The sequence below is a fragment of the Sycon ciliatum genome, chromosome 7 (genome assembly GCF_964019385.1).
Source record: "Sycon ciliatum chromosome 7, ocSycCili1.1, whole genome shotgun sequence".
Classification (NCBI taxonomy): Eukaryota; Metazoa; Porifera; class Calcarea; order Leucosolenida; family Sycettidae; genus Sycon; species Sycon ciliatum.
In genome coordinates, this window is record NC_088649.1 from 23,943,795 (window position 1) to 23,958,794 (window position 15,000).

The window sequence follows — 15,000 nt, forward strand, 5'->3', positions numbered from 1 at the left end:
TACTACTTGCTTGTTATGATTATTGTTCTCTTTCTTCATTTTCCCTTCTGGTTTAGTCATTACACGTATTTATATTATTTGGTGCAATACTAGCGCCCCTTTCTCGCACCAAATTATTATTTTTGCTACCTGACCATGCAACCCCCCCTTTTTTTCGATGCCAGGTTGCAACGCTAACGCCGAGACCCCTGGTCGGTCGAGTTGCTCCCTGTACATCGGCACGTCGTCCCTACATCCCCTGTGTCTTGTCTTGTGTTTGTCTCCACATGTCTCTTTGTAGGGCTGTGTTCCCAATAAAAAAAAATAAAAAAAATCTACAACACTGTACATGTGCTCATGTATACTCTTTCTGCAGGTAAGCCTGCTTACTGCCCAAGTCCAGTGAAGACTAGGAATGGCACGGTGAACGCAACCGGCCGTCATCTGGGCGCCATCGTAACGCTGACGTGTCCCAAGACGTTCAAGCCACTGGGTCCAAGTCTAGCCGTGTGCCTCACGGCACTAAATGGTCAAGGGAGGTGGACAGCGGATCTGCACTGCACAGGTAGGTTGCACAACTGAACCCGCTTCATCAACTCCTTGCTGCGCACAGAGTGGCAGGCATGCATGGCAGATCACACTCTGTACTGGCTGCCACCTTAACAGGCTCGCATGCGTTGCTACAGCACTGTCGGGTGGCGAAGAACGGAGTGCCGAAGAACGAGCAGGCTAGAATTTCACCAAGCACAGCATACCAATGTATAAGGTACACGCTGACGGTCACTCAACCTCGTATAGACTGTAGTACATGAAAATGAGAATGGCCTAGGCTAGGGGGCTGACCCCCTGTTCATCGCCATCCGACTGTACGTTACTCATGCTACAGTGCTGGAGAACACAAGTGCTGTGTATGGAAGTTACAGTGAAACCTGTCGCAGACGTCCGCTCAAGGGACCTTCAAAATGTGGTCTTTGTATCCAGGTGTCCTCCTAATCCAGGGTTATTTGACTGAGAATAGCATCCCTTGGTCCTGGCTGCAGTGGTTGTCTTGGACATGTGGTCGCCATATCGGAGTGATTGCCTTGACAGGTTTTACTGTAGTTATAATATATCTACTACACGGCTGGCTACTGTATTGCGCATGCTCAAATGTTGAGGATTGTTGTGGTTTTACCTGACCAAGAGAAATGTGTTTGACAATTCCTGCACGGGCACCAACATGATCGCGTAACATCACACTGGATCTTTCCACGCATTGACACTTGTTCAACTCGACAACGATCAACATGTGTCCGTCCGATAAATCATAGATTTTTATTAAAGCAAGCACCCGAGTAATGTTAGGTCGACACTTATGCTTTAAAAAAATAAGTAGATAATATCTTTTGAAATGTTAGGGCCCCGATAATGAAACATGGCTGCTGTGCTCTGATGTGTGTAGATGACTTCGACAAGTGTCCTCGTTATGATGTCGAACATGGCAGCCTCAAGCTGAACACCGTAACGGGAAAACAGCCCGAGGCTAACGTTTCCTGTTACCCGGGATACGTACAGGCCAACGGTGAGACGACATCGCATTGCCTGCGGGGCGCATCGGGAGCGTTCGACTGGGTACCTCGTTTGTCATGCATCTGTGAGTCTTACAAGGAAATGTACATAACCCTTTGTTTGTCTGACGGAAGTAGTATTAGGGGAAGAGTGTGTTGCTCCCTACATGGGGGCTCGCGGCTTTCCTGCCGATTTGAATTCTCACTTGACTGACTCACGACTGCCATCCAGAGCAGAAGAGAAGTCAAGTGAGAATTCAAGTCGGCAGGAAACCCGCGAGCTCCCATGTAGGGAGCAACACACTCTTCCCCTACTATCGCCGAAGTTGCATCAACCTCTTCTTCACATGGAAGTGGTATTAGAACCACTACTGTAATTCCGCGCATATTAGCCCATGGGATTATATGTGAAATAATGCAGTTAGGGGATAAAGTATCCAGTAAAACATGTTCGTTTTTTAGCCCATGGGCCAATATTCGAATTTTGAAGGTTCACGAAGAAGTACAAGTCCGTGCTGATAGTGGGTCTACCATACTGTACTGGTAAACTCCACTGACCTGCTGTACAATCGTCGGAAGAGTCCATTTTGTGAAAAATTCTACTTGACACGTGAGTTGCATTTGTGTCTGTTTATTAGCCCATGGGCTTATAAACGGAGGTGGGCTTATATCCAGATATAGGCCCGTGGGCGTATATATGCGGAATTACGGTAATTCTTCCCAACCTGTGTTGGCCATTCTTCAGTAGTATTTCTGTTTCGGCCACACGTTTTTAGATCTATGTTTCTCGTCACCCGAAAATCTAAAATCGTATGCGAGAGGTGGAAACAAATGACCGAAAAATAAAAATGTTTACCAGACCTTCGGCCACACTAGAATCAACCAATACACCGTGTGAACTAGCATCCAAAATTAGCAACTAGATGTAGTACGTGCTAGGAGCATCATGTGCTGGTCCCCAAAGTGCAGCACGGTTTTCTTTTCGTCCAGACTCCTGAATCGTATGCGTGCGGGTGACGAGAACCACAGAAGTAAAAATGAGACCCAAGGTCGGTAAAGCATCCCAGACCACGCCACCACTCCCCTTATCCATGGTTCACACATGACGGGTTCACGTGACTCTAGTAAAAAAAGAAAAAGAAAAAAAAACTGTGGCCTTATACTCTACAGGGAATTATTTAATTTCAATTTTCTGCATTACAATTTTGCTATAGAAAATCAAACTTGAATTGCCAATTGAAAAGATTGCATAGACATTTCCTTCAAAACTCTCTTAGCTAGACCATAAGTAGTACAGTGCATATCGGTTATATTGTGGTAGTGTAAAAGAATATACTTGCTTCAAGAATGAACTCTCTTGTTTTCATAATCATAACATGGGTTTCAAGTGCACATTTATTCTTACAAGCAATTGTATCGTACAGTAGAATATATTGGTCCGAAGAATGGACTTTGTGTAGCGAAATATGCCAGGTTAGTACGAAGAATATCGCCTGTAGTAATAACATCCGTCCAATGTAGTTCCTACCTGAATCGCATTGGGTCGTAGTGCTGCAGGTTCAACTAGCTGTTGTGGTCATGTAACCCGTGGTGCATAGCCGCATGGTAAGCCTATGTGACTATGCCCAGCCGCATGCACTGTAACACTACATAGTCATTGCATGTACGATGATCTTCCTGCCTCTGCGCACGTGCACGTGATATTTCACACTTGATTTATCGTGTGTAAGAAATATCGGAAATAAGAATAGAAAGTCGTTTTTCAAACACCCACGCTATAACCAATACCTACTGTAGTAGTAGTATTAGTAGTCTCTATTTAACATCGAACAACTCGACAGTGTTGACACACAAATTCAAAGTGTGCCGACGAGGCAAAAAGGAAGAAGAGAAGTTAAAAGATGAGGCTATAGGCAATGTGAAGACCCAGTAAAGATAAAGATAATGAAGAGCATACAAGTACATGGTAACACCTATTTGTGAACCTAACCTGGTGCCAGGATGCATAGCTCAGCACTATGAACCCAACATGGTGCCAGGATGCATAGCTCAGTACTGCAAAGTTTCGTGCACCTATTTCAACCCTAAGAGACACATCTGGCATGTACACTGTGCATCATAGGGTACCGTGAAAATCAGCATGCATCTCAGCTTTCTGCGACATGTTTCTGAAGCACCTCCGAAGAATTGCGTAGCAAACTGCTATGCGATACCGGCTAACTTATTCCCTGCTCTATCTCCGAACAGCTAGCTGTATTCACACTATTAGGGTTTTCTCGGCGAAGTGAAACATCACAAGCCAAGCCGATCGCAATCAGGTCTAATGAAAAAGAAAAGCACTCTTAAACCGGGACATAGCCGCAAAGCAAGAGGGCTCTAACTGCACGATGTTTCTGCTTATGTGAACTTGACCCGTAGCGGCTTAGCACTGTATAGTTGCGAGGCTGGCTACTGCCCAGAGTTACGCTCCGAGGAATTGAAGAGCACGTCAGAAGAGCCGCCTCACGCAGCTTGATTGGACATGGCTTACTCATAGGCAACTTGCCTACACTCAAAAAAAGCATTGTACTATAGCGGCGGACATGGAAATCCAGTCGCTTGACCGGGGCGGGCGCCCTCAGCGCGTGCAGAACGCTGCGTGCAGTGCACATGTTGATCCGATGGGACCAGCGCGCCGCATGCAGCGCATAAATGCATGCGTGTGCCGCTTACCCACGGCTGCGTGGCCAGCGCCCCTGAGGCCGCTAGACGTGCGACCGGATTTCCATGTCCACAACATTCGTTACGTACTACACTTGTACCATCGTATAACATTTATTATTATTTCAACGTGTCGACTTACATGACCTTTGATTTTGACTACGTTTTTTTCTGTAAAACGTTTCCTGCAGTTCTGCACAACTATTGTGACTGGCCGAATGCAAGTAATGGAGATATTTCCGTTAGCTCAGACAACTGCACTATCGGCAGCAACTTCACGCTCACCTGTGAAAGAGGATTTGAGTCCACCTCAACCGAAGGCTTCTGCCTGGCGGGAACGGCAACGAAGGGAAACTGGAGTGCCCAGCCCCGATGCTCACGTAAGCCTAGTCTCAGTATAATTGTCTTTCATTATTATTTACGAGAGTTGGGTATGTGAAGAAGGGCTGAGGCTTCCTGCAGCTTCATCTGTGAAAAGAATTCGGGTGGACACATCCATTCCCATAGCGCTGCACATCACATCCGAACCAGTTCCGCTATTTTTACAACGTTTCGGCACTTGTCCATCGTCAGGTAATAACAATGAATACCGGGTATGTGAACATAGTAAAAAAGAAAAAAAGAAAAAAAAGCATAATGCGTTACTGCTCAGGCGCATAGCCCGCATGCCCCCCCCCCCGGCCCCTAAAAAGTTTCGACCTAGGTTCAGCTTGCACATAATGACCTTGAATGACATGCACCAGCCATCCTACACATATGCGGTGGTGCACGTCGCCCAACCCCCACCCCACCCACCCCACCCCCCCCCCCTCCCTTCGGGTCGTGTACGTCTCATGTGCATTACAGTCCATTTACAAAGCTTTATCACTGATGATAGTTGCATTCTTCTTCATCCGCTTCATTCAGGGCCTACTTTTGTTGCCGAAAGAGAAATTTGCTGAAATTAGAGGACGTGCACATGTACATACATGTATGTGTGTTTCTTTTGCGGCAAGCATACATGGTTTGCGGTTGTGTGTGTGTGTGTGTGTGTGTGTGTGTGTGTGTGTGTGTGTGTGTGTGTGCACGTGTGTGTGTGCATGTGTGTATGTGTGTGTGTGTATGTGTGTGTATGTGTGTGCATATATGTGTGTGCATATTATGCATGTGTGTGTGTGTGTGTGCCCGTGTGTGTGCACACATGCGTGCATGTGTGTGGGTGTGGGCGTGGGTGGGTGCCTGCACACATGTGCGTATGTGTGCACTTGTGTGTGTGTGTGTGTGTGTGTGTGTGTGTGTGCGTTTCTGTTTGTTGAACAGTGATGGAGGGATTCTGTGACCCTCATCCACCTGTGTTACACGGCTCACTTCCACCTCTGGAAATCAATTCCCGGCACATGATCATAACAAACCTAACATGCTCTCCAGGCTACAACGCATCGGGTGAAGCAGTATGCCTGGAACGCTCCTCACGGCGTGGCTACTGGAACAGCAGTTTAGCCTGCATAAGTTAGTCTGTGAACATATTCCTGCTGGGATCATTTCTGTCTGCCACTCTGTCTTTATGCTGCAGAAGACCCAGAACAACAAGAGGAATCAAAGGTCACTACTCTGAGTTTCATGCTCTCACAATCATCAGCAAAATCTGTGGCCTTCCTGATTGTGAAAGCATGAAACTTTAAGTAGCGACTAACTAGCCTTGATTGCCCTTGTTCTGTATTACGCTCTGTCTTCGCAGTGTTGAGCTCTGTCAGCACACTGGATGCATCTGTTAGCTGCTCTCGGCTAATGATGCCCCCTCACACAGGAACACAAGGGTTTTATATGATTGGATAATTAGAAGTATTCGATAAGAGTGTAGACAGAAGGAGAACAGGACAACGACCACTCAAGACTAGACTAGAACAGAACAGAGCCTGGAGCATGCGCTCTTCTATGTGAGTGGCTCATTGCCAAGGGGAACGAGCGGGAAATCCGAATAGTGAGTATTCAGGTCGTAGCATACATACACCTATTACACTGTGCCCCCCTAGCTAAAATTCACGTCCACGGGAATGAACGAAAGACCTAGGAAACAAACAAAAGAAAACAAACCAAATAATAAACTCAGTCCAGGACATAGTCAGCTAGTCGAGCAGGTGCAGTGCGAACACGGCCAGAACGACGAGAAACAGGAGAAGAAGTACGGACCGGATCAGACGACGGCGGCTGTAGCGGCGGAACGCAGCGCGGCAAATCATCATCGGGCAGTGGCAATGTAACAGGACCGGACACAGTTACAGCTTTCTTGAGGCGGTTGAAATGGACGGTACGTTCACACCCAGGCATAGACAAGGTATACGACGTAGGACCATTCACACGAACAACACGAAACGGACCGGACCAATAACGGTGGAACTTGGCAGATTCGCCGGCATGAATCACCTTATCATGCAGCCAGACTAAATCGCCAATGCCAAACGAAGCACCACTGCAGTGAGCATCATACACTGACTTCTGGTGACGATGGACAGCAGCTAATTGAACACGAGCAAGAGAATGAGCCTGAGCTAAACGATCACGTACGAGCTGAACATAGGCAAATGGGGAGAGCTCGGGAGGATCAGGAGAAGGAAAGACCAGATCAACAGGCAGGCGAAGCTCAGCACCATACAACAAACGGGAAGGCGTAAAACCAGTACTACTGTGTGCAGCAGCACGGTAGGCGAGAAGAACAAGCGGAAGGTGAATATCCCAATGGACATCTGTAGGGCCAACAAAAGCCTTCAGGTGATGGATCAACGTACGATTGAGGCGCTCAATAAGTCCATTGCCCTCGGGGTGGTAACTGGTTGTGCGGGATTTCCGGATGCCAAGGATAGTGCACAACGACTGGAACAACCGAGCTTCGAACTGAGAGCCTTGATCAGAGTGGAGGCGACGTGGCGCACCAAAACGAGACACCCAACAATGAACAAATGCCAGTGCGACAGCCTCAGCAGTAATGGCAGACAAAGGAACAGCTTCAGCCCAGCGAGTGAAGTAGTCGACGATGACAAGGACATACCTGTTACCGGTTGGAGTCACAGGAAGTGGACCAACGATATCCAATGCCACAAACTCAAACGGAAAACCAGCAGCCATGGACTGCAACGGAGCACGGTGCACTGGATTCTTAGAAGCCAACTGAGCACAAGTCGGACAACTCTGCACATAAATCTGGACATCGGATGCCATACCCTGCCAAAAGAAACGTTGACGGGCCAGATGTAACGTTTTCTCAATGCCAAAGTGACCAGCACCGGGCAGAGAATGAACAGACGCGAGCTCAGCAGACTGCAAAACGACAGGGACAATCAGAACAGGATGTTCGACATCAACATCATGAGCGAACGGGGGATCAAGATACATCACCTTATCGATAAGACGCAACTGAGAAACAGAAGACCAAAGGAATTTCTGAAGACGGCTGAAGGGACGGATATCCTCTTCAGGTGGACGGACAAATTTCCCACTGGCAGCATCGTACCAAGACAAAACCGCAGCGAGATCAGGATCAGCAGACTGGGCACTCAGAATATCCTGCGGCCGAAAACAATCAGGCGGCGGATCAGGAGAACTGACGAAAGTGGCTCCAGCAACTGGCACTTCAGCAGCAGCTGACAGCGGAACATCACGGGCAAGAGGCGGCGGACTCGGCGGAGGAGACGGCACATCGGTCACCACGCGGGACATAGCATCGGCATTCAGATGTTGGCGACCTGGACGGTGGACGACTCGGAATTCATATTCGGATAAACAGTCAAGCCAACGTTCTTTCCGTCCGCGGGGTTCCTTCAGGTTCCGGAGTGCAGTCAACACAGTATTGTCCGTCCTGGCAACAAATGGTCGTGCCAACAAGTAGTGCCTAAAATACTCCGCAAAATAGACCAGAGCAAGGGCCTCACGATCGCTAGCATCGTAGTTACGCTCAGCTTTTGTCAGTACACGGCTGCCGTACCCAATTGGTCGCTCAGTTCCATCCTGGATCTGGCTGAGGACTGCACCAATCGACACATTGCTCGCATCGGTGTCCAGAATGAATGCACCTGCTGAATCTTCAAACTGGGGGTACGCCATCACCGGCGCACTGGCAAGCGAACGCTACAGAGCCTGGAACGCCGCTTCGCAAGCTTTCGACCACGCAAAGCGAGCATTCTTGCCTGTCAGAGCAGTCAGCGGAGCAGCACGCTGGGCGAACCCACGGATGAAGCGGCGATAATATCCAGCGAAGCCAAGGAACTCGCGGACAGCTGTGACAGATTTCGGAGTCTTCCAGTTCCTGACCGCAATGAGTTTGGCCTCATTCGGGGAGATGCCCTCCGCTGACACGCGGTGTCCTAAGAAAGTGACCTCCTCCTGGAAGAAGGAGCATTTCTTCAGATTGAACCGCAGTCCAGCGGACCGAACTCGCGAGAACACGGGCAGCAGAATCTGGAGTTGGCCAGACAGCGTTTCCCTGGCATTCAGGACATCATCAAAGAACACACGGCAGAATGGCTGAGCGGGTGTTTTACATAGGCCACTCAGGACTGCTTCCATTACGCACTGAAATGTCGCTGGGCCATTCCTGCAGCCCATCGGCAGAACATTAAACTCAAACAAGCCCAGTGGCGTGGTAAATGCCGTCTTAGCCTTGTCGCTTCCTTCCATTGCTATTTGCCAGTACCCTGACGCTAAGTCAAGGGACGTGAAATACCGACAGCCAGACAGGGAATCAAGCATGTCATCCGCCCCGGGAATCGGGTAGGCGTCAGGTTCGGTGACAGAGTTCAACTTCCTGTAGTCGATACAGAGTCGAAGAGAGCCATCCTTCTTTGGCACCAATACTATGGGTGATGCCCACGGACTAATCGATTCTTGTATTATGCCTTGCTTCAACAGCGTATTCAGTAGATCTTGCAGAGCCTTCCGGCGGTGATATGGAATCCGCCTGGTAGGTTGTTTTATAGGGTTATTTTGTCGAGTGTTAATTTTACGAGGGAATATGTCACAGTAGCCATAGTCATCATCATGCAAGATAAATAAATCGTGGTTATTATGAAGTAGTTCAGTGAGCATGCGAGACTGTTCTGTGGAGAGATGATTTTGGGCGTTGGAAAAGCGAGTTACAACAATATAATCATCGATGACTTTCTTGCGTTGCTCAGTTAGCGGGATCGGGTCGGGTGAAACTGAGGAAACCATAGCTTCAGTGTCGTCAATATGTTCACAATCTGTAGGAATTTGATGAAGTTCGGCAACATTGGTATTTTTATGAATGAGTATAGGATGATTTGCATGATTTTCAACAGCCACAACCACACGTGTTTGGTTAGGGCCAACAGTTACAAGACTAGGAGTCACTGCCACATCTGGATGCTTCGCCATAAAGGACTCCAATGGATCTGCCACGCAATCCATCGCAACCGTGCACACATCAACAGCTGCACAAGGCACCAAGACAACATGTCCTGCAGGTACCGACAACTCCATCTCAAACACCACACGAGATGAGTATACCACAGGGTCAGCCACACTCTCGGGCGCACACGCCGGGACACGCCAGGTTGAGCCATGGGTTCAACAACCCGTGCAGACAATGAATCGTCAAGGGCAACACGAGAAGAATATGACGAAAGAGGTACATCGTCGGAGCATGCATCAGAATGAGGAGTATGAGTATTACATGAGGGGGAAGTATTACGCGGAACAATACGATCATACGGCGTACGTGACGGAGGACACCCGGAACCAGAAACATGCAACGGAACAGACACATCGCCAAACATCACAACACCACGAGCAATATCTAATACACCACCATGCTGCAACAAAAAATCGGAACCAAGAATCATGTAACAGTGAATACCAGGAGAGACAACAACCGTGTGCTGGAAAGACAGATTTCCTAGCGACATACACAGATCCATGGATCCAACGACAGAAGTTGTGCGCCATTGACTGCACACAACCGTGGAGCAGACTCTAGAGGAGGTCGCTCTGTCAAATTAGGCAACAATTTAGAATGCACTAACGACACACTTGAACCAGAATCAACAAGAGCAACAACAGGAGACGAAGACGAAGACGAAAGACAAACATCAACGTGCACAATAATGGGTGAAATCGCACCACATACCTCCTCGAGGGGCTCCACTCGGACGACTGACGGCGGCCCCGTGTCACCAGTCCAACCTAGTTTTTTGCGTGCGGGCAAGATGCAATGAAGTGGCCCTCTTCACCACATCCATGGCACACTCCACGGACGGGCCTCGCAAAACTCTGGCCACGACCACGGCCAGGCGCACCGGCACCAGCACCACGAGCAACAAAACGTACATGGTCTTGCTGGGGTCGGGTGGGGCAATACAGACTCACGCTCTCCATTTTTGCCTCCAAAGCAGAGAGACGCGAATCAAAACTCGACAAAAGCGAAGCCAACTGGTCTCGCTCAGATTCCGATTTCAGTGGACCGCCTGCTGTGTAGGGGTCACGACTATGAGCAGTGCGACCGGGCTTCACTTCCGGAGCAGCAGCAAATACGGGCTGTGCGTACTGGTGAGGTACGGTGCGGGCCTGCTCGCGAGCATAAATAGCACCTACCTCGATGGCCTTTTGGACCGCCGCATCCAAATCAGTGGGCCGAGGTGACGCCAACGCCAAGCGCAAATCCTTCGATGCCTGGCCATCAATAAAAAGTTGCAAAAGCATGGAATCAAGCAGTGCACCTTGTTGTCCTGGGTAGGCTCGACGAGCGAGCCGACGAAGTTCCGTGGCATATCCGTGCTGAGTTTCACTGGCCAGCTTCACTCGCTGGCGAAGACTGGCCTCGTGCATCAATGCTTGCTGGGGCAGCTCAAGACGGACATGCAGAGCCTCGACTGCGTCGGAAAAGTTTATGTCAGGCGTGTGAGTTAGAATTTCGGTGAAATTCTCATGAGCTGTACCAACAAGGCGAGCAGGTAGTAGCCGTAGCTTTTGGTCGTCGTCGTACCCACTCAACTCGCATGTGTGGACGAAATGCCTCATGTACGTGGTGAAATCTTGGCCTGGCTGATTTCCGAAGGTCTCAGGAAGCAAGACTGGCTTCGGCAGTGGACGTGCATGTGGTGTGTCTGTGTCCGGCAAACGAAAACGATGGGACAACCCGTGCACCGGCGAACTCTCGCGCTCTTCAGCAATGTTCATGTCACAGCCAGCTTCAGCGAAGCTACGCTCTAGCTTTTCTTGGCTCTTGGATTTCGCTGTGAACGGCCCATTGTGAAAAAAAATTGTTTTTGTATTTTTGAATTTTCGAAAAAAATTATCTGCAAAAATTTCCCGTGGACTCGATCGACGCCTCGATCAACTATCGATCTAAATCTATTACGTAACCTATCGTGCGTAGCGGCAAACAACTAAATTTGGCAGAGACAATTCCAAATAGGCAACTACTCGTACTCTATCTACGGACACAGTGTAGCTAGACTCTACTACCCAGCTAGCAGATATCCTAACAACAGACACTAGACAGCAGTCAGTATGCAATCTTGCACAAAACACGGACACAGAAAATGTTCTGAAAATGTTTGGCCAGACAGGTTGGCGCCAATGAGTGACCTATGGACTGTAAACAAATCACTGCATGCAACAAGAAAACGACGAGCAGAAAGAAACACAATGCAGAAAGCAAAATATCGACGAAGAGAGTGGATGAGGATATGGTTTCTCCGGAGGCGTGGGTTCGAATCCCACCGCTGCCACCAGTGTAAGCTGCTCCCGGCTAATGATGCCCCCTCACACCGGAACACAAGGGTTTTATATGATTGGATAATTAGAAGTATTCGATAAGAGTGTAGACAGAAGGAGAACAGGACAACGACCACTCAAGACTAGACTAGAACAGAACAGAGCCTGGAGCATGCGCTCTTCTATGTGAGTGGCTCATTGCCAAGGGGAACGAGCGGGAAATCCGAATAGTGAGTATTCAGGTCGTAGCATACATACACCTATTACACATCCTCCGGTGCTGCAGAAGACTCGTATGGTCGAACGTCAACTGTCTTGATGGGATCAGGTGCCGGCTTGTCATCGTTAAGGTTGCCAATTACCTCCGAGTGTCTGCCACTTTGTATCTGTGCGGCAGTCACCCCACATTTTCCAATGCATTTCAGTATTCGTGAGCATTCAGTCGTGTTCCTGGTGTCAGGTGTGGCTGCCTGCCTTTGTGTGTGTCTGTCCTAGCTCTATGTTTTTGCGTACCACTGCTTGGCCCAGCGTCTTGTTAGTCCTCTTCTTCTGTCTTTGTACCAGCTTCGGGCAACTGCACCTGGTCACCAGGCATGCACCCGGGGCAAGGCACAGAGAGCGTCAGTTCTCCCACCGCAGTCTGGCATGCGTTCTAATTCTTTTCTGGCGCCAGGCAGATGGAACTGTCTTCCAGCTGACTGTTGACAGGCCCACTCTCTTGCTCTGTTCATTAGCATGATTAAACTTCACCTACGGTTCCCAGTAAAAAAGCAGTAGGCCGTTGGGACTCCCCTAGTAAAATAATAAATATGCCCATTTTTTATGAATTTGTCTTCTACAGAACTGCATAGACCTTGCGAAAACGTAATCACGCAGCACGGGACTTTATCGGGTAACTACACAAATGCAGGTATAGGGGACACGTTCACGGTGAGCTGTGATGAGCGCTACTCTGCAATCGCCGGCGTTAACTTTGAGTGTCTACCGTTCAACAGCAGTCATAGTGTATGGAATGCCACTGCAACTTGTTCAGGTATGTGTCCATGTTCCCTGTTGTCTTCTGTTTGTGTGCGTGTTTGTGTGTGTGTGTATGTGTGTGTGTATGTGTGTGTGTGTGTGTGTGTGTGTGTGTGTGTGTGTGTGTGTGTTTGTGTTCATGCAAATTCAAAAGAGCGGGTGCATGGGGGATCTATCTACGGAATCAAATTATCCCGGCCAAGCTCCAAACAGTTTTTTGAAAATCTCACAGTGCATTTTTGGGGTGTTCTAAACACTGTGTGCACTTAAAAAAAACCATGTTATTTGTTATACATGTACCATTACAGGTCTAGCACAGTGGTACCGAATTTCACTCTGTCATCTTTTTCAATTGTTTTCAGATGTAAAAGTCTGTCCAGGGGAATCGTACAGACTATTCTCACCGCCTCAGCTCGCTCAGCTCGACTACATGAGTGCCCAGGCTGAATGTAGGCGGCTGGGTGCCAATCTTCCTCACACGCATAACCTGCCCTGCCTGAACCAGTTCACTACATCCATGTCAAGCTGGACCAACCGACTCTGGATGAGAACTGCAGAGCGAGAGAAGGCAGTTATTGAAGCGTCCATGACAAGCTCCGGAACAATGGAACTTACCGCGGTCAAGCTGAACTTCGTCTGCAGCATCAAATGTAGGTGTGGTGTTTTGTCAACGTAGCTGTCGTGTGTGGTGATGCGCTTGTGTCGTTATGTTGTTGTGAGTGTGCGTGTGTGTGTGTACAGGACAGGTGTATGTGCATGTGTGTGTTTGTGTATTTGTGTGTGTTGGGGGGGGGGGGTAAGTGTGTGTGTGTGTGTGTGTGTGTGTGTGTGTGTGTGTGTGTCTGTGTGTGTGTGTGTGTGTGTGTGTGTGTGTGTGTGTGTGTGTGTGTATAATGTGTGTGTGTGTGGGGGGGGGTAAGTGTGTGTGTGTGCGTGTGTGTGTGTGTATGCGCTTGTGAATGCGTGCGTGCACGTGCACGTGTTTGTGTGTGTATGTGTGTGTGTGTGTTTGTGTTTTGTGTCTGTCTCTCTGTCTCTCTGTCTGTCTGTCTGCCTGCTGGTCCGTCTATCTGTATGTATGTATTTTTTGTGTTTGTCTGTCTGTATGTCCGTCCATCCGTCTGTGTCCATCCGTCCGTCCGTCCATCGGTTTGTCTACATATCCTCTGTTTTTCTGACTGCCTGCTTACTCTCTCAATCTACGTCTCTCCTCGTTTTCTATGTTTGTTGTTGTTTTCACTCCAGATTCCTATGCCTGTTCATCAGTGAGTGGCAGGTTCTACTATCTTAAGGACCACTTCACGCTGTTGGACCATGCCGCGGCCGAAAAGGCGTGTCTCGCCACCGGCTCTCGCTTGCCTCATCCCGGCAAGCTGGCCTGTGTGCAGGATCTGTTACGTGAGAACGGCGATGCACAGGTTGCCTGGATGTGGGAGACTATGGGACCCGGTAACGCCCTGGCCAGTAACAACACCGTGATCTCGGACAGTGCGCGCTTGCGCGTGATCTGCGAGCAGGCCTGTGAGTTTGCACGGATGATGGCTTTGTTGAATGTCTCTTCTGTGGGCACATCAGGCTGGGCACTGCCTGCATCTCAGATTTCCCAGTATCTCACAAAGTTAACTTCAGTTCTAAATCGGCTCAATCCACCTACGTCAGAGTGTACTATGCATATCTGTGATGTCACTTCATGTCTTCTGATCTGCTGACATCACTGCAACATCACTTTCCTCAGTCTGGGTGATAATATTTACTGTGAATAATATTCATATCTTTGCATGTATGAAGGTAACATAATATTGTTATGTACTCCAGAGTGATTATGTACAGTAATCATGAGATCAACCCCAAAACATTTCTTGCAGTTTACTTTCGTAGAGTTTGCAACTTTGTGTTCCTCAACACAACTTGCAGCTTTATTCAAAAAATATCCTCAACCTTGGTTCTGTGCTAGATCGTATATACATGCATTCATGGTTTCGTCTCATCATTATGGAGCAGCTTACGTGAAGGCTAGCCAAGCTTGCTTGGCTAAGACGTGGAAAAGCCT

The 15,000-nt window shown here is 48.6% G+C and overlaps 1 protein-coding gene across 1 annotated transcript in view; it reads left to right on the forward strand.

Annotated features, from left to right (window-relative positions):
* LOC135821734 (sushi, von Willebrand factor type A, EGF and pentraxin domain-containing protein 1-like) overlaps positions 1 to 15,000 on the forward strand; it is a 57,285-nt gene that overhangs the window by 4,793 nt on the left and 37,492 nt on the right. The window contains exons 3-9 of the mRNA XM_065334733.1: positions 356 to 544; positions 1,421 to 1,612; positions 4,418 to 4,606; positions 5,526 to 5,714; positions 12,775 to 12,966; positions 13,313 to 13,600; positions 14,196 to 14,471. Of these exons, the coding sequence (XP_065190805.1) occupies positions 356 to 544; positions 1,421 to 1,612; positions 4,418 to 4,606; positions 5,526 to 5,714; positions 12,775 to 12,966; positions 13,313 to 13,600; positions 14,196 to 14,471 (1,515 nt within the window). The remainder of the gene's footprint in view (positions 1 to 355; positions 545 to 1,420; positions 1,613 to 4,417; positions 4,607 to 5,525; positions 5,715 to 12,774; positions 12,967 to 13,312; positions 13,601 to 14,195; positions 14,472 to 15,000) is intronic.